A 24,917-nucleotide genomic window follows, 5' to 3' on the forward strand; every position below is an offset into this window, starting at 1 on the left:
TTACTACGTTGTTGTACCAGAACAACTAGACATACAACGAAATGCTCGCGTTCAAAGAAAAACCCACTTAAAAAAAAAAAAAAAAAAAAACAACACCAAAACACCAATCTACAAACTCAAACTTCAAATATTCATTTGCACCCTGCACTATCAAAGACTGGAACGTTCCCGAATCTTGTGTGAACACAACAGATTTAGGAACATTCATCGAAGATTATCAAAATTCTTCAGCCTAAACACCAACAATGGCTGTCACAATTCAACAAATCACTCCGTCGTCCGAATACAAATGAAGAGTGGTTTTCCAAAACTCCCGAACTCGGTTTCTCCCATTTTTATCAACGGGTCTATTATTTCATCATATTTAAACTTCAAATTCACACAAATCTAAGGGAATTCTTGTTTTAATTTGATACTTAAAATATAATTTACAATTCAAATTATTTCATGGATCTAAAATCTCAAAAAGTAGAAAAATGGACTGAAGTAGTTTTGGAAAACCAGCCTTGAAATATATACTCAGAATTGAGTCGACTTCGAGTAACATTCAGATTCAGATTCAGATAAGGCTCGAGTTCAAGAACAAAACTATGCACGTTAGACAACCCTGCCTGATTTAAAAATTTACAAATTCGTAACTTTTAGGAGACAAAAAAAATTCGCCGAGTAAAAAGTTCTAGAATTACAATTAAAGCACCCAAGATAAAATAAGACATAGGGAAACTGGTAAAAAATAGGGATCAGATGTAGATTCCAAGAGCACACCACCAATGTGCTTAGTTTGAGGTCACCTATAAGTCTCATCCCGATACAAGCACAAAATCCAACAAAGAGGAACACACTCAAATGCTTGCATTGTACATTCAAAATAACAAATATAATAATACATAACAGAGAGATGATTTTTACAAGGAAAGAAATATCATCTCCCAAAACAATAACTATGCATTTGACTGTTTCACTCCCAGCTAGGACATCGGCCAGGGCCAGGACAAAACTAAGTAATCTTATTCCAAGACAAAGACAGAAAGCATGTTGGAAAACAGATACATGGGGATAGAAGACACAGTATGTACCTCTCTGCCCACTGTGGGAGGTCAGGAACCCCACCCAGGAAACGGTATTGTATAAAGGGAGAAGCTCGAGCTTTCGTATAGCACAATATCCACAAACCGCGCTCAAGACGCATTGCAAGGACTCCTTAGTCAAAGCCGACAGCAACACTAAACACCACGTTTGTTTGGCGATATGACATTTTTTTTTTCAGATAGAGACAACGATGTATACCAGTGCGGAGCGGTCCCAAGCATGTTTAGGACCGCCGGTTCTACGGTCCCTGTGAAATGAGAACCGCAAGGACCGGTTCCAAGAACGGGTTCTTTTTCGACATTGGCCATTCACAAGGCTCATTGGGACTTGGGACCGTCAAAGAACCGATTCTTTTTCGACATTGGGACCGTGCCTGAAGTAGATGTTTGTAGAACCGCTAAGTGAAAGTGAGAGCGGAGAGGGCTTATTACCTCAAAACATGAAAATAGTGCTATAACACTATCCATTAAGCATGTGTGTGTATGCGTGTGTGTGTGTGTGTGTGTGTGTGTGTGTGTGCGTGTGTGTGTGTCTGCGAAGATTGATGGAGCGGGCCAGGTCAATGTTAGTGTTAGGGAAAAGGGATTGTTAATATTTTGTGTCTTTGGCATGCTGGACCAAAGAGGGAAGAGTTTGTTTTTTTTATTTGTTTTTTTTTTTTGGTCTCCATTCCTTTTTATCTATTTTTGTGCGGCTATGTGGTCTTGTGTTATGACACTCGCTTTCGGATCGGAATGTCCTGGGTTCGAACTTCGCTTAGTCCTTGAAAGACTCTTTACTCACATCCTATCAACGTAATCAGGTGTAAAATGAGTACCTGGTCGTCAACAGTGTTGTCTCTGTCGGAAAAAAATTGTAACATCGCCTAACAGGCGTCATGTCTCCTCTACATGTTACGAGTTGCTATTAGTCAGGGACCCATTGTAAAGCGCTTTGAGGACATTAAGTGGATATTGCGCTATATAAAAGCTCAATTTATTTTTTGATTTTAATTTTTTTAAAAATATTTCTACCTTTGGATAGGACGCTAGTCTATCCTAAAGTACTTTTCACCAGATCTAACAAACCAAGCTACCCATTCACTGCTGAGTAGACAGGGAGTTCAGAGACAAAAAAGCTCGACTGCACCCGGGATCGATCTCTGGCCTTTGCGTATAAAGATTGCTCTATCAACTGAGCTATCGGGGCCCCCAAATATTCTATTGGCCTTTTTAAAAATACAGACGTTATAACTGTTATTTTGGAAGGAAGATATAATATGTGAAACTCATATTATTTGATTAGTTAAAATACCGAACGAAATTATAATATTATTGTATTATTTTAAATGACAACAATGCGATAGAAAGGAGTGGTGACAAGAGATAGGCAAAAGAAGACAAAAAATCGGACTTGCTAGGTTCGAAACACACACACACACACACACACACACACAAACAAACACACACACATCTTTAGTAGTCACATTTATTTCAAACAATAACCCATTAGAGAAGAGGGGTCATGCCTTCATCATAGATTGTCATTGCGACCATAATTGAAATTTACCCCGTACAATGGAATCGTCCAAGGCGTGCGCCTCCTGATCCCCCCATCTCACACACGAAAGGGCGGTTTGCGGAGTGGAGGGAGATGGTCGTCTGTATCGTTTAGTGTATAGCAAAGGGGATGGGTGCGATTAATTAAGTGGGATGGGTGGTGATTTGTGGAAGATAGGCAAAAGGACCGAGGCAAGAATCTCTGGGGCAGTAGTATGGCGCGAAAATCGCTGGGACCGTTGAAAGGTTATAAGAAGTAAGGACCGCCAACGGTTCTCCACTTTGGGACAGGTCCCCGGTTCTCAGCTAAAGGACCGTGGGACCGGTCCCAGCGAGGCACTACTCTGTGGTCTTGTGGTATAACACTCGCTTTCGGATAGGAAGGTCCTGTGTTCGAGCCTCGCATAGTCAAGTCCTTGGAAAAAGCTCTTTACTCACATTCTCTCTCCGTACTCAGGTGTAAAATGTGTACCTGGCCATTAACAGCGCTGTCTCTGTCCAAAAAAAAAAGTGTAATATCACTTAACAGGTGTCATGTCTCGTTCTACATGTTAAGTGTTGCTGTTGGCCAAGGACCCCTTGTAAAGCGCTTTTAGCATGTTTAGTGGATATTGCGCTATATAAAAGCTCATAAGAATAATTTAAAAAAAAAAAGAAATGAAAATTGCCCCCTCAAAATAATGATTACAAAATTTCGTCGTATCCTGGCAACAACATCCATTGGCACGAGATGTCGCACTTAACGCCAAACACTTCTTGTTGTTGTCGTCGTATTGGAGATGGGAAGATGGGGGGGGGGTTAGTTTGACGGAGCCACGAGCCATGTGTATGAGTCCACTTAAGCACTACTTAAACACGATGGAATAATAATATTTTATACTCTGACGTAAGCTGGGGAGGAAAAATATAAATATTTTAAAAAATCAACAAAAAACGACACCTTAGAAAAAGAAATTTGGCCAGGCAATTCGTCCCTCGATTATCGATCGATAAAGATGCCCCTGATCTTGTCAAAAACTCTCAAACCTGGGACTTCCTTGAAGACGTCCTTAAAGATCCAGGTTTGTGAGTTTTCGACAAGATGAGGGTCCTTTTAATCGATCGATAATTGAGGGACGAGTTTTCTGGCCAAAAAGACGTGTTTTCCAACCCAAATTCTTAAAATGTGGGCTTTCATTGTACGGCAGACAATGATTATTTATTTATCAATTGTTGTTTTATCCTGCTTTGAAGTATCCGATGTGATTGCATGAAAAACATGGATAAAATTCATCATAACAATGGATTTCCTAGCTATAAGAGTTTTTCACAACTATCAACAACTGCAATGCCTCTCAACGTCCCAAAGTAAAATACATAATAGTATCATGATCTCTTTATCTTTAGAGATTAAATAAGCACGGGGTGGGGGGTGGGGGGGTTGTGAGGCGGAGGAGAAGGATGAGGAGCACGGGAATGAGGAGAAGGGGAAAGGTGTGCATATATAGATATACAAGTAGAGAGGAGGAAGGAAAAAAAAAAAAGAATAGAAAGAAGAGGAGGAAGAGGAGGAGGTGAAGGACGAAGAAGAAGAAGAAGAAGAAGAAGAAGAAGAAGAAGAAGAAGAAGAAGAAGAAGAAGAAGAAGAAGAAGAAGAAGAAGAAGAAGAAGAAGAAGAGGTGGAGGAGAGGAGGGGGGAAAAGGAAGAGGAGGAGAGAACGAAGACAGGGGGGGGGGGGGGAGTTGATAAAAGCCAGGCATGTGAGAGGCAGATAAAAAGAAAATGGACGATTGAAGTGGAGAGATCAGTGGGGGGAGGCGGAGAAAAACGAGAGAGAGAGAGAGAGAGAGAGAGAGAGAAAGAGAGAGAGAGAGGAGAGAGAGAGAGAGAGAGAGAGAGAGAGAGAGAGAGAGTTTGCATGTGATAGAAAGCCATGGAGTGGAGAGGGCTAACGTATTTTTTTATGACGGATGATATTATGTGTATCTATTATCAAACATGGAATTAATTGTTTTTGAAAAAAAAATGTAACATTCACGTATAAAATAAATAATATTTTGACCTCATCGAACGATATAAAAAAATACATAGATTAGAATCATATTATTATTATTATTATTATTATTATTATTATTATTATTATTATTATTATTATTATTATTATTATTATTATTATTATTATGAAAACAAGCAGTGGAGCATACAATAATCTGTTATTGTATAGGTACAGGCGAACCTGCCTATTGTCATATCGTATTTATGTTGATTCATAATCATATTATTATAATATGTATAGCTAGCGCTCTACCTGAGACGAATAATACGCTTCAACAGTCGTAACGTCACTTCCCTCGTAATGACGCGTGGTAACTTAGTAACTGGCTCTAAACTATCGGAACAATGGCGGACGCCCTTATGAAATATTTCTCCGACGAGCATAAAAGCGTATCCAGAGGAAAAAAAACCCATTAAAAATCTGATCATATTTTGACTTTTACACATTCTGAACACAAGACATATGAAAAGTTCTAGCCAGCATGAATAATAAAAACTACAGATTTTCATTGTTTAGAACCACGCTGGCCGCCGTTGCTGGGCGTCGTGACACCAGACTATTGAATCCAATTATTAGACTCTAACCTAAATTGGTCTACCCCGACGTGTACATATATGCAGGTCTTACATCCTAACCCACTTAATTATGGGGCCTGGTTTAGCATTGTTTAATGGAACAATCTTTTGCGTCATTTTTTTTTTTTTAGATTTTCATTACAACAATGAGCCCATAAGGAATTGGGATATCAGACCTGCAAATAAGTGCACGTCGGCTTACATATACTCTCGACATGTACTTATTTTGCAGGTCTGATAACCAAAATTGTTATGTACTCATTGTCGCAATGGGAATTCTATAAACCGACGCAAAATATTGATCCATTACAACAGTGTTAAACCAGGCCCACAATTGCGTTCGGCTATCACACCTGCTAATATGTGCACCTAGGTTTTAACAATTCGACTTCTTATAGCCCTATATAAATTTCTAGCCTTAAATCAACATACCATGGAGAAACAAACAAACAAAGACAACTCGTCCCTCAATTATTAATAAATAATTGATTAAAATAACCCACCATCTTGCCAAAAACTCTCAAATCTGGGACGACGAAACAAACTTTCGTCATTCCAAAAAATCTCAACACCCACTTAATGGGCATAACTGTAACTCCTGACTACAACAATCTAGAAGGCATTGCACCAGACGCAACATTTTCACAGTTGATTGCTTTCATTCTCTTCTCACTTTGTTTTTCTATTTTGTTGTGCGTGTTTTGTTTTTTGTTTTGTTGTTTTTTTCTAGTTTTTCCAACCTTCAATCAGTTGACTGCCGTACTCTGGAAAAACACGAAATTAAATAAAAATTTGGCCAGAAAATTCGTCCTTCATCAAATTATTATATCGATCGATTGCAAAAAATGACGAATTTATACTCTCAAACCTGTGACCTCGCGAGGTCAGTCTATCGTGAAGTCTTAGGTTTGAACGTTTTTGCCAAGATGAGAATGACATTTAAAACCGATCGGTATTTGAAGGACGAGTTTTCTGCCAAAATAATTTTTAAAAACGTGTTTTTTCCAGAGTACGCGGAATTAACTGGTCAACTTTATTTTTAATTTTATCAAGACAGCAGTGACAGCGATGCGACTCAAGATTCATTTCGGTAGTAAAATGGAAAAAAAATATATTAAAATGTTAAAAAAGAAATATGGGGGGGGGGGGGGGGGGGAGTAACTGTAGCGCTAGGGAATATAATTTTGTCAAATGGCGAATAGGGATTCCACTTTTTGGTTAGATTTATTTTTTAGGAGCAGGCAGACACGCCTAGGGATAATAATGATAAACAAAACTAACAAATGAAACATAAAAGCCATGTTTGAAACAGCCATTTCAATACAAATAAAGCTTTGAAATGTTTTTGTTTTTAAGAGTGAGAGAGAGAGAGAGAGAGAGAGAGAGAGAGAGAGAGAGAGAGAGAGAGAGAGAGAGAGAGAGAGAGAAAGAGAAGAAACAGAAGTAAATAAGCCAGAATGTTAACATTTAATAAGTGAAAGATTAGTTTGTTATTGTGGTAAGTCATACAACAATTTATAGTAACACACTTAACATAAAAACACTCGGGGCCTTCGATTGCCTTTTTCGGTCAATGACTCACATAGAGTCTCGTTTATATAAATACTTACAAAGATCTTGACACACATTAATTTATTAGACTAATATTTAAAAAAAACACACACACACTAAAAAAGAAGAAAATAAAAGATATGAACAAAAGAACATCTTCGTAATACATGGAGAGACATGAAAGACTAAAAAGATAAAAGTAAATAAAAACACAAAAAAACAATGAACCCTCTCTCTCTCTCTCTCTCTCTCTCTCTCTCTCTCTCTCTCTCTCTCTCTCTCTCTCTCTCTCTCTCTCTCTCTCTCTCCCCTCAACGCCCACCATTATAAAATGGCAACAAAAAAAAAAACTTTAAAAAAAAAATGAAGCAGATTTTTTAAAATGTCAAATTGCTAGAGCTTTGAAATAAAAAAAAATGTTTAAAGAAAAAAAAAAAGAAAAGAAAAGGAAAGAAAAGAAAAGGAGCGAAAAGAAACGAATCGAAACGAAAAGTCGAATTCAGAACACGTAAACAGCCTTAAAGTTAAAAAGTATTAGTCTTTAGTGATGATTAGTGCAATTTAGGCAACATGAAGTATTTCCACTCAATATGCTGAAAAAAATTTTTTTTAAGAAGAAAAGAAAAGGGCCTAAAAGAAACGAATCGAAACGAAAAGTCGAACTAAGAACACGTAAACAGCCGAAAAGTTAAAAAGTATTAGTCTTTAGTGATGATTAGTGCAATTTAGGCAACATGAAGTATTTCCACTCAATATGCTGCTAGTCCACAAAACCGACCATCAATTCCAGCAGTGCCTGGTAGGTAATCAATCATAAGAACAAATTTACTCCAATGTTTATCATTACAGGGAACATCGTTAACTCGCTCAATCCTAGAGATTTTTGCTACTTTTCAAAATTGGAAAAAAAAATATTAAAAATGAGCATGTACATAGATAGTTTTATTCAAAGTTTTATTCAACTATCATTAACATCTAAAAAACTAAAAACATTGGCTTTGATACTACTCCTATAATTTGTCTCAGAAAAAATGTAATAAATAGCCATGGGGTAAAAGTAACCCGGGGAAACTACAGATATAGTCGGTGTTAATGAAACAAAATCCCTCCTATCAACCCTAGGGCCAGTCTCGTTCATTACCAATATTATTCCATTCAAAACCTTTAAATTGTGCGACTATCTTTCGGATCGAAATGCTCACTCGGCGCATAGTTGAGTCCTTGGAAAAGGCTCTTTACTTGTGTATTATTTCACAGTACTCAGATGTAAAACGAGAACTGGGGCCGTCAACAGCGTTGTTTCTGTCGGAAAAAAAATTGTTATATCGCCTAACAGTCAGGTGATATGTCTCGTTCTAGATGTTACGTGCTGCTGTTGGTCAGGGACTATTTGTAAAGCCCTTTGAGCACGTTTAGTGGATATTGCACTATAAAAAAAAACTTAAGTTATTTTTTTTTAACTTGAGCATTTATAGGGCTCAAAGCCTTTTACACGGGGTCCCTAGCCAACAGCAACACTTAACATGTAGAACGAGACATGACACCTGTTTGGCGATATTACAAAAAAAAAATCCCGACAGACAACACTGAGAACAACCAGGTACCCATTTTACACTTGAATACGGTGAGAGAATATGAATAAAGAGCCTATTCCAAGGACTCAACTATGCGCCGCTGCTCAGAGCGGGTCTTGAACCCTGGGCCTATCAGTCCGAAGGCGACCAAAGAGTCGCACATAACCTCCATCAGACAATAACAATACAAAGATAGTCTCTATACTAATGATTAAGCTCTATCGCCAAACATGGATATAGAGAGATTTCACTGTATACGATATTATACAGACAATAATTGCTCAGTCTTATATCTTTAATATGTCCATATTTTCTTTTATTGGGTTTTTTATTGAATTTTCATATAGAGCATTATCCACTAAATGTGCTCAAAGCGCTAAACAAGGGGTCCCTGACCAACAGCAACACGTAACATGTAGAACGAAACATGACGCCTGTTGGGCGATATTACATTATTTCGGACAGAGACAACGCTGTTAACGGTCAGATACTCATTTTTCACTTGAGTACGGTGAGAAAATGTGAGTAAAAAGTATTTTCCAAGGACTCAACTATGCGCCGAGCGAGGCTCGAACCCAGGACCTTCCGATCCGAAAGCGAGTGTCACACCACAAGACCACATAGCCGCACAGAAGTTCAGCTTTTGAAAACTTATCAAATTCCTGAGAATGTCAACCTTCACTTCCTCATGATAGGCTTACTTTTGTTTGGATTTTTGTTCGGAGGGTGATTTTCTTTTTTCTTATATTTTTTCTTTTTGCTTTGTCGGACACTGGCTTTTTAAACAACTTTTCAGATATTCATATACCTTATTATTAATCAATTAATCAATCAATTTACTTATACATCTATTAATTAATCAATTAATCAATTAATTAATTAATTATAAAATAAGATGGTGAACCATACAGGAAATGGAATCAACTTCAAGCATAGAATTCAAAGAAGCGAATACAATCGGTAGTTATTATGGCATTTATTTAATTATTTATGTATGAATCTGCCTTTTAATTGTGTACTACATTTTATGTGAGTGTTTGTGTGTTTTTCCTTAGGCAAACCCGTTTTAACGTCTAACACGAAATATGTACAAAACTAATAAGTAAACGGTTTTATTAATTTTTTTTTAAACGTGCATTTTCTTATTTATAATTATAACAAAAAATAATTTATTTTATTTAATCGTTAAAATTATCGGTTGAAACCGACGTGTACATATATGCAGGTCTGACTTCCGAACACCCTTTTGGGCCTAATTTAACATTGTTGTATTGGACAATATTTTGCGTCATTTTGTTGTTGTTGTTGAGATTTCCATGACAACAACGAGCCCATAAGAAATTGGGTTACCAGACCTGCAAATAAGTGCAAGTCGGTTGAAACCATCATGCTGTTGTTCACAAATCTGATAGCCCAAATTGCTAATGGCTCATTGTTATAATGGAAACACATTCAATTTTGGTTTTAACTCACTCAATCCTAGATTATTTTTATGAGCATGTACATAGATAGCTTTATTCAACTACCATTAACGTGTAAAAATTAAAATCATCAGCTTTGATAATACGCCTGTAATTTGTCCCATAAAAATGTCATAAACTTAATAGGCATGGGGTAAAAGAAAACCCGGGTAAACTACGAATATAGTCGGTGTTAGGGTTGAGAGAGTTCAGCCTGCAACCATGTGCACGAAGATTGAGACCGAAGCAACAATTAAACAAATTATAATTCCTGTCTTTTCTTTTCCTTCTTTCCTTCTTTTTTTTTCTTCCTTTTTTTTTAAAGTTTTAATTATTTTTTTTTAAAAAAAAGACACTGCTGTTTTTGTCAACTCTTTTCTGCTGGTTGGTTTAATGGACACGAAGCCTTATTAAGATTCTTGTGTGACTACTTACATAACGAGTCGTCGGTCCAGCGGGTTCTTTGATGGACATCATGCTGAAATTCCATAATATTCGATAATGATAGCTCATGATGGTATATAATAGTATTGTTATTATATGTATCGTAAGGTATGGTTGGTGGTGGTGTTAGGTATAAGTATGCATATGAAAATATGATGTTATATGAAATTGATAACATATGATGAATAGTGCAAAGAATGATGAGAATACATACACCCCCCCCCCCTTTTTTTTTTTTTTAAAGAAAAAAGAAAAGAAAAGAAAAAATATTTTTTTAAATTAAAAAAACAATGAAGATAAAAGCTACGTATAGAAAGAAATACATAAGTGACAGACAGATTGATAGATGGATAGGTAGGCAAATAGGCAGGAAGGTAAATGGTTGGTAGGTAGGTTAGTAGGTAAGTAGGAAGGTAATAGGTAGGAAGGTAGATTGATAGATCGATGAAATACAAATGAATTGGATTGTGCAAGTGCAAGGGACACGTGTTAGATATGTAGATGTGAAAAATGCTTTGGATGATGGATATGGGGGTGGGGGAAATGTAATGGGTTGGAGGGGGGGGGGAATGGTGATAAACAAATAGACAAAAAACACAAGTAAACACAGACAATCATGCACACACACACACGCGCGCACACTCTCTCTCTCTCTCTCTCTCTCTCTCTCTCTCTCTCTCTCTCTCTCTCTCTCTCTCTCTCTCTCCATCGAAATATCTATATTTACCTATAAATCTATCCGTCTATCGTTTATCCGTCTATCTATCTATCTATCTATCTATCTATCCATCCCTCTCTCTCTCTCTCTCTCTCCTCTCTCTCTCTCTCTCTCTCTGTCTCTCTCTATCTCTCTCTCTCTCTCTCTCTTTCACACATTGGAACACGGATATAGAATGACCCCACACATATAAAGAAATAACATTACATGGCCACGAATAAACAAAAATATGATTAACACACTTCCCATGCAAGGGTTAGGTTTCAGTTAGAAGGAAATTGAAGGGGTTCTTGATTCGTGCAAATGTTGATGTTGCTGCTCGAAGCTCGATGGAGTAAATTTAATATTAATGGGGTAAAAAATTGAAATAGAATTTTATTAAATAAATAAGCATAACGAGAATTGAACCGTATCCTTACAGTTAACTGTAATCTCCTGATCATTACAAAGAACATCGATGAAGATATTTCCGGATTCCTGATCCCATAATATTGTATTGTCAATATTGTCAAAGCGCCAAGAGCTCATATCACATGAGATGTTTGCGCTATATCTTCTTCTTCTTCTAGGTTCCATGCCTGGTCCAGGCTTCGGATACTGCATGAATTATCTCTCTCCATTCCTCCCTGTCTCTTGCTTTTTCAAACAGCTCTTGGATTGTTAGGTTGGTGAAGCCCTTCAGTTGGTCTATGAGTGTTTTTCTTTGTCTCCCCCGGGCGCGTTTACCAGGTATTTTTCCACAACTTGCCAGGTATTCATTCTTATCTTTCCTTACTATGTGTCCGAAAAAGGATAGTTGTCGATCCACTATTAAGGGCATTAGTTTCCTTTGTTGGTATGTTTGTTTTAGCACTTCTTCGTTCGTTTTGTGTGCGGTATACGATATTCTCTGCATCCTTCTCAAGCACCACATTTCAAAAGCTTCAATGTTCTTTTGTGTTTCTGCATTTGTAGTCCAGCTTTCGCATCCGTAGAACAAGATTGGCCACACGTAGCACTTCAAGACTCGGAATCTAATCCCGAACGACATCTGTTTGTTTTTCAAAATGTTTCCCAGGTCCATGAAGGCCTGTTTGGCTTGAGTTATTCTTGCTCGTATGTCTCGGTTACATCTTCCATCTGTTGTCACTATTGAACCTAGGTATTTAAAACTTTCTACGTTGGTAAGCTGCTCGCCGTGAATCGTTATATTGCAGGTGTTGTTGTTTTCGGGTTTTTTCTGTATTACCATGCATTCTGTTTTGGTGATATTCACTTCCATTCCCTTGGCTTCACTATCTACTACCACTTTGTCAACAATCTTTTGAAGTTGGATTTCTGATGTTGCAATGAGTACCGTATCGTCTGCGTATCTTATATTATTTATGTTGTGACCTCCTACTTTTATTCCCTCCATATTATTTATGCCCCTCATGATTGTTTCTTGGTATAGATTAAACAGATCTGGTGAGGCAACACACCCTTGACGGACTCCTTTCTTAATAGGAATGGAATTTCCTGTAGAGTTTCCGATTTTGATAGATGCCTGCTGGGTGTAGTATAATGTTTGCATGAGTCTGAGGTCTTTCTCATCAGCGCCAATGGAGTGCAGTTGTTTTAGTATTTCTTCGTGGCGTACTCTATCAAAAGCTTTTTTGTAGTCGACAAAACAGAGGTATAGTGGGGTCTGAACCTGTATAGCTCTTTCACTTAAAACACGGAGGAGGTATATTGCGTTCCTTGTCCCTCTGTCAGGTTGGAATCCATATTGTTCTTCTGCGATTTCGGGGTTAATCTTATTCCTTAGCCTGTTGATAATTATACGCAACAGTATTTTGTTGATGTGACTTATTAAACTTATAGTTCTAAAATTTTCGCATCTGACTGCACCTGCTTTCTTTGGTATTGCTATGAAAATAGAGTTACAGAGATCTTCTGGAATTTTCCCAGTATTGTATATATTGTTGAATAATATGTGAAGTTCATCAATTGCTAGATCTCCTAGGCTTTTTAATACCTCTACAGATATTTCATCAGGGCCTGTTGCTTTACCATCCTTCATTCGTTCCATGGCATGTTCAATTTCACTTTTGGTGATGTTTGGTCCGCTTAATGGTTCTTTGAATTTCAGTGGTGGTTCATTTCTATTTGGATCATTGTACAGTTCGCCTATGTATTCTACCCATCGGCTTTCTATATGTTGTTCTTCAAATAGCAGTTCCCCTTGTTTGTTTTGGATACAACTTCCTGCTGCTTTGCTTTTCCTTTTCCCTGATAGTTCTTTTATTCTTTGGTGAGCTTGTTGGGGGTTGGGTTTGTATTCTCTTTCGATTTCGCAGCATTTCCAGTCTAGATAGTTCTCGTGTGCCTCGATGCATTTGGATTTAATGTGGTTGTTCAATGTTTGGTATTCTGCAGACCCTCTGTTGCATTTTCGTCTTTCTTCAAATAGGTTTAGAATTTCATTTGTCATCCATTCCTTTTTGCTGTTTGTTTGAGCTATTGGTAAATGCTTTTCTGTAGTTGCTTTGACACACTTTTGGAATATATCAAATTGTTTTTCACATTTTTCGTTATCAGGTTCACTTTGGCTTTGTATCATGAGTGCATTTTCAAATTCTTCTCTCATTTTTGTTTGTATGCCATTGTCTTTGCATAACCTGTAATCCCTCTTTATTCTACCAGCTGTTCTCTGAATAGCTTTAAACTTTATCCTTACTGTACAAACAACTGGGACATGGTCACTGTCTACATCGGCGCCTGGGTAGGTTTTGCAATTTAATATGCCATTTCTGAATCTTGATGATACTGCTATAAAGTCTATCTGGTTCCTTGCTCTGTCCCCTGGTGATTGCCATGTCCAGGTTCTTCTTGGGTGTTGTTGAAACCAGGTGTTTGAAATCATTAATTTATTTGTTCTACACCAATCTGCCCAGATGTTTCCTCGTTCATTTCTGTCTCCGAGTCCATGTGGTCCGATTATGTCACCATCTCTGCCTCTGCCAATCTTAGCATTTAGGTCCCCCATTACCATAAGGACTTCTTGTGATTTACACATTCGTTTTGCTTTGTCTAGTGAATGGTAAAACTCTGTCATATCTGCATCTGTCGCCTCTTCTGTTGGTGCATAAACTTGAATAATATTGGTGTCAACTACAGGTCCTCTTAGCTTAACCAGCAAAACTCTGTCTGAGATTGCTACGTGCCCTTTGTAAAATTTGGTTGATTTTTGGTCTAAGATCATCCCTACTCCTTTTTGGAAAGAGGTTCCACCACTCCATATGATCTTATATGTCATGTTGTTTTCTTGTTTTGACATGGTTCCCTGCTCTTTCCATCTCATCTCTGCCAGGCCAAGAATATTTATTTGGAGCCGTTTCATTTCTTTTAGAATGTTGTTTAGTTTTCCTTTTTGGGCACAGGTCCTGACATTCCATGTCCCAATTTTGGTTTTGTCACATTTGTTAAATTTATTTCGCCTAGTAACTGGCTGACGGTTCGGTGTGACCTGACGAACATCACGCTCCCAACCGAGCGAGGCAGCAGTCTTCCGTGAAAACATGCTCCCCTTTACGCTGTCACCGTTTAACTTTTTGGACTTATTCATGCAGTTAACTCGGCAAAGTTACAAGAATGGTTTGCCATTGCCTATTCTTGTCGCCCTCTGCAGTTGGCCAGCTTGACCTGTTACCGTTCGACACCACGAGGAGGTTGCAGTAGGGCTTGATGGTGATCTATCTTTGCAGACTTGGCATCATCCATTTGTCGAACTTGCGCTATATAAATGTACACTATTACAGGCATGCCTACTACGAAAAAAAAATTAATGGAATTACGAAATTTTGGCTCCAATTTCACAACTTTACGAGTATCTTAATATCATTAAGGAAATGAATGTCGACGCCAGACTACATAACTGTGGCGATGTTGAAGTGATATTTAATCCTTGTGTTGTATTTTAAAGTTAACTGTAGCGACTACAATATTTTTCTCATAAAATTACAAATTTTTAGATTTTCAAGTAGCAGATCAAACCCGGATGAATGAGTCGATTCCCCTTCATCAACAACACCATTCTCTCGTATCACATTAGTCTTTAAGAATCTTATTCATTTTGTTTTGCTGACAAAGGGGGAAACACATATATTATGTCTTTTTATAAATTTAATTGAAGCTTCTTTTTCATTCTTTTTTTTTTTTCATTGTTATTTATTTTCGTTTCATGCCAAGTGTTGTACCATAGGTATGGTCGTGTTATTGTTAGTTTTAGTGTCTGTTTTCGAACCCCGGTTTGCATTATAAAGGGGGTGAGTGTTGAGGAATTGGTCGTGCAAACAGGTAAACATCCCAATAGGCTTCAACAGTCGTGAAGTCACTTCCTTCGTAATGACGCATAGTAATTTAGTAACTGGTTCTAAAATATCGGAACAATGGTGGACGCACTTATGAAATACTTCTCCGACGAGCATAAAAGTGTAACCAGAGGAGAAAAATATTATAAATATGATCATGTTTTGACTTTTATACATTCTGATCGCATGACCTGGGAATAAGTTCTAGCCAGCAGGAAGAATAAAAAGTACCGATTTTCTTTGTTTAGAACCAAGCTGCTCGTTGCTGGACGGACGTGACATCAGACTATTGAATCCAATTTCTAAGCTGTTCGCTACAAACATAATCATTTAGGAGCAAGCATTTCTGCCGAATACTATTTATTGATGCTTTGTGTAACCGTGACCATTTATAGTCTGATTAAAACAAACAGTGAGAACTACTCATAAAAAATGGCTGGCTAAAAACAAAAACATGAGTGACGCCAATTTCGTTTAATGGGAGCGATCTATATTCATGTTTTCGTCCAACCTAGTCATCAATCACATGATTTGTTGCTGTACAACGATTGGATATTGCTCAATGCATCTAAACACGCTGCGTTGTTTTTGAAAGTTGTAAACAGACCCATGAGTCATGCTGAGCAAAATGACCAATTGTAGCGTTGGATATTTCTCAAATTGTGAACACTTTTCATTATGTGGGTCATTTTGAGCACACTTTGCAATGTGACCAATTACCTCGAGCACATGGAAATGTAATATAGAATGTGCCCATTTATAACAAGTCCGGCTGTTTCTTCATCATTATCTTACCAATATAACATAAAAACTAATATCAACGTAGCAACATTTTTGAAAAAGGTAAACAGAGTTATACCAAAAAAAAGTTATATATATGGGGGTTGGCAAAGGGTTAACACCCCTTTCCGTTAAACTCAAACCGTTACAGAAACACAGACAAACTAAATCCTTTTTTTAGCTTGGGCGACCGAAGAGTTTCTGGAATTACAGAATTTATGAAGGACAAAGCCGAAACATGGAGAAGAATTAAAGAAGCTGATATACAGAGAAGTGGTAAGACCTGGAATGAGATAAAAAAAGTTGGCTCAGGATAGAGAAGGATGGAAACTGTTTGTCTGTGGCCTATACCCTGACCCAGGGTGAAAAAGGCAATGATGATGATATATATATATATATATATATATATAATATATATATATATATATATATATATAACACACACACACATATATATATTATATAATATATATATATATATATATATATATATATATATATATATATATAAACGAATAAATAATTTATAAAGACAACAGGAAATAACAAAATAAATTTAAAAATAAATATTAATATATGAATGAATAACAGTATATCGAAACAAAATAAAACTAGAGGTGATTTCCAAACTTTTAAATTGGTGGAAAATTGAACAACTGCGAAATGTCGAAAAACAAATGTAATCTGGTCACAACTTTTAAATTTTTTTGTTGTAAACATCCAACTTATAAAAGCGAGAAAAATAGCATAATATATATGAAAACTTTCTAAAACAGAAATATTTACAACAGTAAAACACTGAAAGGTGGCCAAATAGTGGTGGAGGCGCAGCTACAGCAGAGCCTTCGTGAAAAGTGAAGTGAAAAAAAAAAAAGGATGGATTATGATCAGGTTTAGTTTCTCGACTTGTGGTGAAAATAAATAAGCAGATAGAACAAGAATTGAACCGTATCCTTATAGTTATAGTACAAATCATTCCTTGCGAGAGCGATAAAAAGTCAGATTCAGAAACGTGTAAAATAAAAAGTAAAAATAAAAAATGAATAAATTTAAAATATTTATATAGTGCATTTTCAAGGATTTACCATGCACAATGCTCTTCATAATGTTTTAATTTATTCTTCCAACAGGCCGCATGGAACAACATTCCCATTTGTGACCGTAACAGTCGCCTGTTCGAACCAAAAACTCTCGCAATACCCGTCATTCTTCCAAAGGACTGGCGGATACATACCTTGTATAATTCATCTTCTGATGTCAGAGTGATCTAAATTTTCTAGTCTAAATATTTGCTGGTTGTCAATAAAGATCATCCATCCTTGCTCTTTTATGTCCCTTAATCCGTGGCTATGTGGTCTACTGGTATGACACTTGCTTTCGGATCGGAAGGTCCTGGGTTCGAGCCTCGCATAGTTGAGTCCTTGGAGAAAGCTCTTTTCTCACACTCTCTCACCGCACTCGGGTGTAAAATGAGTACCTGGCCGTTAACAGCGTTGTCTCTGTCCTAAAAAAAATTGTAATATGGCCTAACAGGCGACATGTACTGTCCTACATGTTAAATGTTGCTGTTGGCCAAGGACCCCTTGTAAAACGCTTTGAGCACGTTTAGTGGATATTGCGCTATATAGAAGCTCAATATTTTAATCCTAAGAATCTGCCTTCAACATTCTGCTACTGAAATAGATAAGCCACCTATCTGTAACCTATTCATTACAAATACTTCGAAGGACTGGTCACGTACATACACACTCCCAAGGATTTTAGGAACCAAAACAAAAGAGTAGAGGGTTTGATGTCACGACTTTTCATCCCTATTATGAAACAATCTATAGATAAAACGAAAGTGAAAGTGACGTCACTCAGCTCTTTGTTATTGTTTTCAGCCAGCCGTTTGTATGAGTAGTTCTCATTAAAATGTTTATCCAGACTAAAAACGTTTAAGGCTTCATATAGTTTTGTGTGTTGGTAAGTTATACATCCGGCTGGTGGATTGATGTGATGTGAGTTTTTTTAAAACTAAACGCACAGCACCGATAGTTTGAAAATGTCCAAAAGCAGGTCGGAAACCGCCATATGAGAATTTTTTAAATTTAATTAGAAAGTTTCTAAGACACGAATAAACACAGTGAAAGGGGGGGGGGGGATACATATGAGGATAATTTGAGCCCCGGATGATGGTTCTATGAAAGGAATCCAATCTATATTCTGTACGTAAAAACACCCAAGATCTAAAACATGGAATAGGAACAGATATGGAAATATTTGACGTGACATTTTGGGTGAGGGTTCTATTACACGAAGAAATAGAATTATTATTAATTACAATTATCATCATCATCATCATCATTATTATTATTATTATTATTATTATTATTATTATTATTATTATTATTATTATTATTATTATTATTATTATTATTATAATTATTATTATTATATTATAATAATAATAATAATAATAATAATAATAATAATTATATTATTATTATTATTATTATTATTATTATTATTATTATTATTATTATTATTATTATTTTAAGTGAAAGCACGCTCTATCGTACTCTGGAGAAAAACACTTATTTGAAAATTTAGCCAAAAAACTCATCCTTAGAATATCGATCGATTTAAATGACCCTCATCTTGGAAAAAAAAATAATGATAATAAAAAAAAAAAACTTCGCGAAGTCCCAGGTTTGAGAGGGTTTTTTTATGCCAAAATGAGGGTTATTTAAATCGGTCGATATTTGAAGGACGAGTTTTCTGGCCAAAATTTCAAATATGAGTTGTTATTTTTCCAGAGTACGGCAGCGGTGTTGTTGTTACTGGAAGGTCGTCAAGAGCAAAACGTGATGTTTTTGTTTCAATTTGAATACCGCAGTTAGTTTCTTTGTTTGCTTCATTTATTTATTAATCTACCAATTGTTTGAAGTTGTCCCCCCCCCCCCCCCCCCCCCCCCCACCTTTTAGCTAACAACAAACAATCTATAAATTCGTCAAAACATGGAATTAAAACAAAAGAAACGAAACGCGAAACAATGAATCTAATGTTGATAATCTATATATATATATAATATATATATATATATATATATATATAATATATATATATATATATATATATATATATATATATATAATATATATATATTATATATATATATGTATAGATACACTACAAATGAGCAAATATTGCTTTAAATAGAACTTTTGCAGGCCAATGACACATTACAAGAAGTTTTGAACGTGTAAAAGTTATATTATGTGAAATTTACGCCATGGTATACGTCCCTGATAATGAGAGAAATGAGTGCGAGAAATGAGTAGAAGGGAGGCATAGACAATGATTTTAATGATGGCTGATATTGATGGACTTAATTAAAGGAATTATTAAGACGAAGAATAAATGAGAAATAAGAGTTGGATATAATATATCGATGGAGTTTACACTAAGAAATATTTAGAGAAAAATGTAAAAACTAATGTATGTAGTTAGAATTTCGACAATTGTAATCGTGAAGGATGTAAGTTATAATGAGAAATATTAAGAGAAAAATGTAAAAACCAACATAGTTGGAATTTCAGAAATTATAACCGTGAAGAATGTAAGTGACAATGAGAAATATTAAAAGAGCATGTAAACGACGGTAGATTTATATATCAACAGTTGTAACCGTGAAAATTATGACATTAAAAAAAAAACGAACAGAAAAACAATATAAAAACGGCAGAATTGAATAATATTAACATTTGTAACCGTGAAGGTTATAATGCGAAACATCAAGATAATAGGTAAACAACGGCAGAACTGAATATTAACATTTGTAACCGTGAAGGTTATAATGAGAAATATTAAGAGAGCACGTAAACAATGGCCGAATTGAATATTAACAGTTGTAACCGTGAAGGTTATAATGAGAAATATTAAGAGAGCATGTTAACAACGGTAGAATTGAATATTAACAATTGTAACCGTGAAGGTTATAATGAGATATGTATATTAAGGTAGGGGAGGACTTCTGTAGTTTTACAGCACTTTTATTATATTAGTTAATCTTTTATCCATTATAGACTTTCAATTAGTTGCAATGTCCAATAAATATTACTAGACGTCGAGTTAGGATACTTTTATTTTTATAAGAGGCGATTTTTCTCATTTCATAAACAATTTGCTGAGTCAGTTGTCGTGGTAACGGTGAAAAATAATCAGTAAGAAAACGTGGACATTAATGTATGTTATAGTTGTAAACACACACAAACACACACACACACACACACACATACATATATACCCACATTTCAATCATCATGTATGTGTGTGTGTGTGTGTGTGTGTGTGTAGGAGGGGACACATGCAGACAAATTGTGATTTTGTCAATGGTTAATTTGTATTGATAAGGATAAGGGCATGTTACGATTTAATACAAGCGGGAATTTATAATGATGGTGATTATAATATTTATATTTATTAGGTACTAGTTGTGTGCTGGTGATGATTTACAATCATACTAAATAAAATATTGTAGATAATGATGATGATTGATTTATAGTGATGATAATGATGACGACGATGAGGAGAAGAAGGAGAGGAGGAGGACGAGGAGGAAAAGGAGGAGTAAGAGGAAGAAAAGAGGAGGAAGAGGAGGAAGAGGAGAAGGAGGAGAGGAGGAGGAAAAGAAAAGGAAGCGGAGACTGAGGAAGAAGTGCTAGAACAGAGGTGAACGTTGATAATGATGATGATGATGATGATGATGATGATGATGATGATGATGATGATGATGATGATAAAAATAATGATAGTCAATACCTTGAAATAGGTGCGGCGACTGCATGTAAAGCATTTTGGAACCCGACGATAAGGCATAGCTGCTGGGTACTATGACTATCGGGGTCAATTTTCGAAATACGAAAAAAAAAAAAAATTAAAAATAATAATGAAATAAAAAAATAATTGAAAAAAAAACAAAACACTCAAACTACGAACAAAAGTACGTCCTCGAAAACAGAAGATAAAACCATATTTAAAATTGCTCGGATCCCCGGAAAACACTTTAGTTAAAGATTATTGAGTTCGTCAAATAAACAGTGAGTATCATCTCATCTCTTTTCCAACGGAAAACTAACACATAGCTTAACACACGACATACAAAAAGTTTTGGGTTTTTTTCTTTCTTTTCTTTACTTTCTAACACAGCACGGCCGGTAGTAACACGACATATAAACTCACTGACAAACTGTCAAGTTTTCAAGCGGCTGAAGTGACACACGTCACACACACACACACACACACACACACACACACACACACAAACACAAACACACTAGTGGCTGACGGCCAGTGATGGCTTTTCATTCGAACTCAAACAAAATGTCATTTGTCAAGTCAAAGCGAAAAGAAAGACAAAGAGGAAGAAGAGAGGGAAGCCAACATATTACATTGTTTTGTTTTATTTCCAAGGCTGCGTTGTAAGTTATGGTTTATAGCAATGAGAAGAAGAAACAGAATCGCTAACAACGCAATTGAGGCGAGTCAGACGCCAGCGCGCGCTTTTCCCCCCAATCCTCAAACCAACTAATAACAACTCTCATATTTAATTTGTTTGAAAATATCGATCGATTTAAATCCAACAGCAATATGTATAATATCTAATCATCTACGATGATGAAGTTATCGTGTTATTTATCAGACGGAAGACATACGGTATTTATCAGTAAATAAAAATATCGATTACGACCAAAAAGAAATATCGTCACGGAAGAATGACTCTGACGGTGACCTTAGTCACGAAGGCCACGCTCTGACGGGAGAGGGGATTCCTATATCATTTAGAAATAAATATAAAATAAAAATCAGTCTGGGAAACGTGTGTGTGTGTGTGTGTGTGTGTGTGTGTGTGTATGTGTGTGTGTGAGGGGGTGGGGGACCAGGAGAGAACATTGGCTCCATTGTCCACTGAGCATAATCCTCTCTATGACGTTACAATTATCACCAAGCTGTTATTAACCAGCGAACTGCCGGACTCGGGAAAAAACACGTATTTTAAAATTTGGTCAGAAAACTCGTCCTTCAAATATCGATCGACTTAAATAACCCTCATCTTGGCAAAAAAAAAAAAAAAATAACACCCAAGCCTGAGACTTGACGAACGATTTAAATCGATCGATATTTGAAGGACAAGTTTTCTGGCCAAATTTCTAAATACGTGTTTTTTCCCGAGTTTGGCAGTTAACTGATTAAGGACCCTTTTGTTCCTCCTCCGCCTGTTCTTTCCTTTTCCCTACCTTTGTTGTCCTTCTTCTTCAAACTTCAAACGCCTCATTCAAACGAGATGTAGCCTAGACAGATTGATGGCAAGGAATGGTTTAAACAACTCACAATATTAAATCAGCACAGCCGTAACCGGAAATTAAATAATAATAATAATAATAATAATAATAATAATAATAATAATAATAATAATAATAATAATAATAATAATAATAATAATAATAATATAATAATAATAATAATAATAATGAAGCATTTATAAAGAGCACATTTCCACTCAAAGCTGCCCATGGCGCTATTTAAAAAAAAAGAATTATTATATTAAAAATTGTTAATCAAATAAAACAAAAATCAGTGACAATCATAGTTAAACAATGCACAAATTAAAATTTACAACGGACTAAAAGGCATGGGAAAAAAGTCATTTATTAATCCCATAGGGGAAATTTATTGCCTTTAGGGTCTATTCCAAGGGAAGACAGGAATAACCCAGGCGACAAGCGCAGCGAAGCGCCGCAAATTGAGCTAGAACGAGGTGACTTGCAGCTAGCGGAGGGTGATCGAACTGGGTACCTTTCGGGTACGAAGCAAAGGACATATATCGCTGTGCCACGCTGCCTCTTGCCACTTTCAAACGAGATGAAGATAGGTTAAAGGAAAGGTTTAATTATAAACTCACAATATTGTCAAAATCAATAAAGCCATAACCGGAAATTAAATATCAGCCTTTAAATTTTAAAAAAAATATTAATATCAATAGGTCAGCGTGGCTTAGCGGTACGGTCTTTGCGCTGTACCCAAAAGGTAAAGAGTTCGAATACCCGCTGCGCTGTGCGGCCTTGAGCAAGTCACCTCGCCATAGCTCAGTTTGCGGCGCTGAACTGCGGCTGACGCCTGGGTTATTCCAGTCTTCCCTTGGAATAGACCCTAGAGACAAATAAATAAAGGGGATTGCTTTGTATTGTATTGTATAAACCGAAACAACAGGCATGGGAGCGCTCACTCACTGTCTGACTTATTGAAGATTGCGGGCATCAAACCTGGGAGACTACCAAAAAGAGACCAAGGACAGATTAGATGGGGACCCTTGCAGAGCTATCGAATAGAACCTCCAGGGTAGCACGACACACACAGCTTATTCCAATGACGAAACGTTGCGATACTCGATTTGAGCAATAACCAGGATCAAATAATGATTTTTTTTTTTTTTTAGAAACAATAAAATAAAAATGAAAGATATATCGTTTAATGATAGGGTATAAAATTTGATACGCCCCGGATACAATGACTGACTGTACCAGCTTGTGAAAGGCTGAAAAGTAAGGTAAACGCTTTGACACACGGGGGAAAAAAAAGATTATGTTATGTCATCCGTCGTCTCGAAACGGTATGGTTTTGTTCTTGTTTTTAAGGGCTTTACGGCGCTTGCAACACATTAGGTTATATCACCGCCAGTAAAAAGGAAGTAAATGGGATAGTAAAAAGTTCTAGAATTACAGTTGAATCACCCAAGAGAAAGTAAGAAACAGGGAAACTGGGAACAAATAGGGATCAGATGTAGATTCCAAGAGCACACCACTACTTACTTTGAGATCACCTATAAGTCTCATCCGGATACAAGCACAAAATCCAACAAAGAGAAACACACTCAAATGCTTGCATTGTACATTCAAAATAACAAATATAATAAATAAATACATAACAGAGAGATGATTTTTACAAGGAAAGGAATATCATCTCCCAAAACAATAACTATGCATTTGCCTGTTTCCCTCCCAGCTAGGACATCGGCCAGGACCAGGACAAAACCAAGTAATCTCATTCCAAGACAAAGACAGAAAGCATGTTGGAAAACAGATATATGGGGGTAGAAGACACAGTATGTACCTCCCTGCCCACTGAGGGAGGTCAGGAACCCCACCCAGGAAACGATATTATATAGGGGGAGAAGCTTGAGCTTTCATATAGGACAATATCCACAAACCGCGTTCAAGACGCATTGCAAAGGGTTCCTTAGTCAAAGCCAACAGCAACACTAAACATGACTTTTGTTTGGCGATATTCAATTTTTTTTCAGACAGAGACAGCGATGTATACGGCCAGGTAGGTACTCATTTTACATCCGAGTACGATGAGAGAATGAGAGTGAAGAGCCTTTTCAAAGGACTCAAGTCTGCGCGCTCAGAGCGGGACTATTATTATCATTATCATTATTATCATCATCATCATTATTATTATTATTATTATTATTATTATTATTATTATTATTATTATTATTATTATTATTATTATTATTATTATTATTATTATTATTACTATTATTGGCTGAAGAGGGGTTCTGAGCCCTAACGTTAAGTGTTTGTTTGTGGGTTTTTTTCCCCTCTTTTTTTTCTTTTTCGAACCTGTTACGTTTATATATTCGTGTGTGTTCATTCCATTGTACAGTCCACATCTTCTAGCAGCTTAGCTGAGTATCACAAGCACGGACGTATTATAAACGTAATGAGAACTGTTTTTGTAGAAGATTAGAGAACCCCTGAATGGACAAAGTGAATG

The 24,917-nt window shown here is 36.4% G+C and overlaps 1 protein-coding gene across 8 annotated transcripts in view; it reads right to left on the reverse strand.

Moving 5' to 3' along the window:
- The window catches only part of LOC144975111 (prestin-like), a 71,822-nt gene that overhangs the window by 25,374 nt on the left and 21,531 nt on the right, over positions 1 to 24,917 (reverse strand). For 3 of the 8 annotated variants that reach the window (XM_078918850.1, XM_078918847.1, XM_078918848.1), the window contains one exon: positions 10,259 to 10,301. The exons of 4 other annotated variants lie outside the window; for them this stretch is intronic. In XM_078918850.1, the coding sequence (XP_078774976.1) occupies positions 10,259 to 10,301 (43 nt within the window). Of the gene's footprint in view, positions 1 to 10,258; positions 10,302 to 20,900; positions 21,496 to 24,917 lie in introns of those variants that run through there. One more of the 8 variants, XM_078918851.1, reaches the window with a different exon arrangement.

Source organism: Berghia stephanieae, chromosome 6, assembly GCF_034508935.2.
Source record: "Berghia stephanieae isolate SIO BIC M18660-M18661 chromosome 6, UCSD_Bste_1.3, whole genome shotgun sequence".
Taxonomy (NCBI): Eukaryota; Metazoa; Mollusca; class Gastropoda; order Nudibranchia; family Aeolidiidae; genus Berghia; species Berghia stephanieae.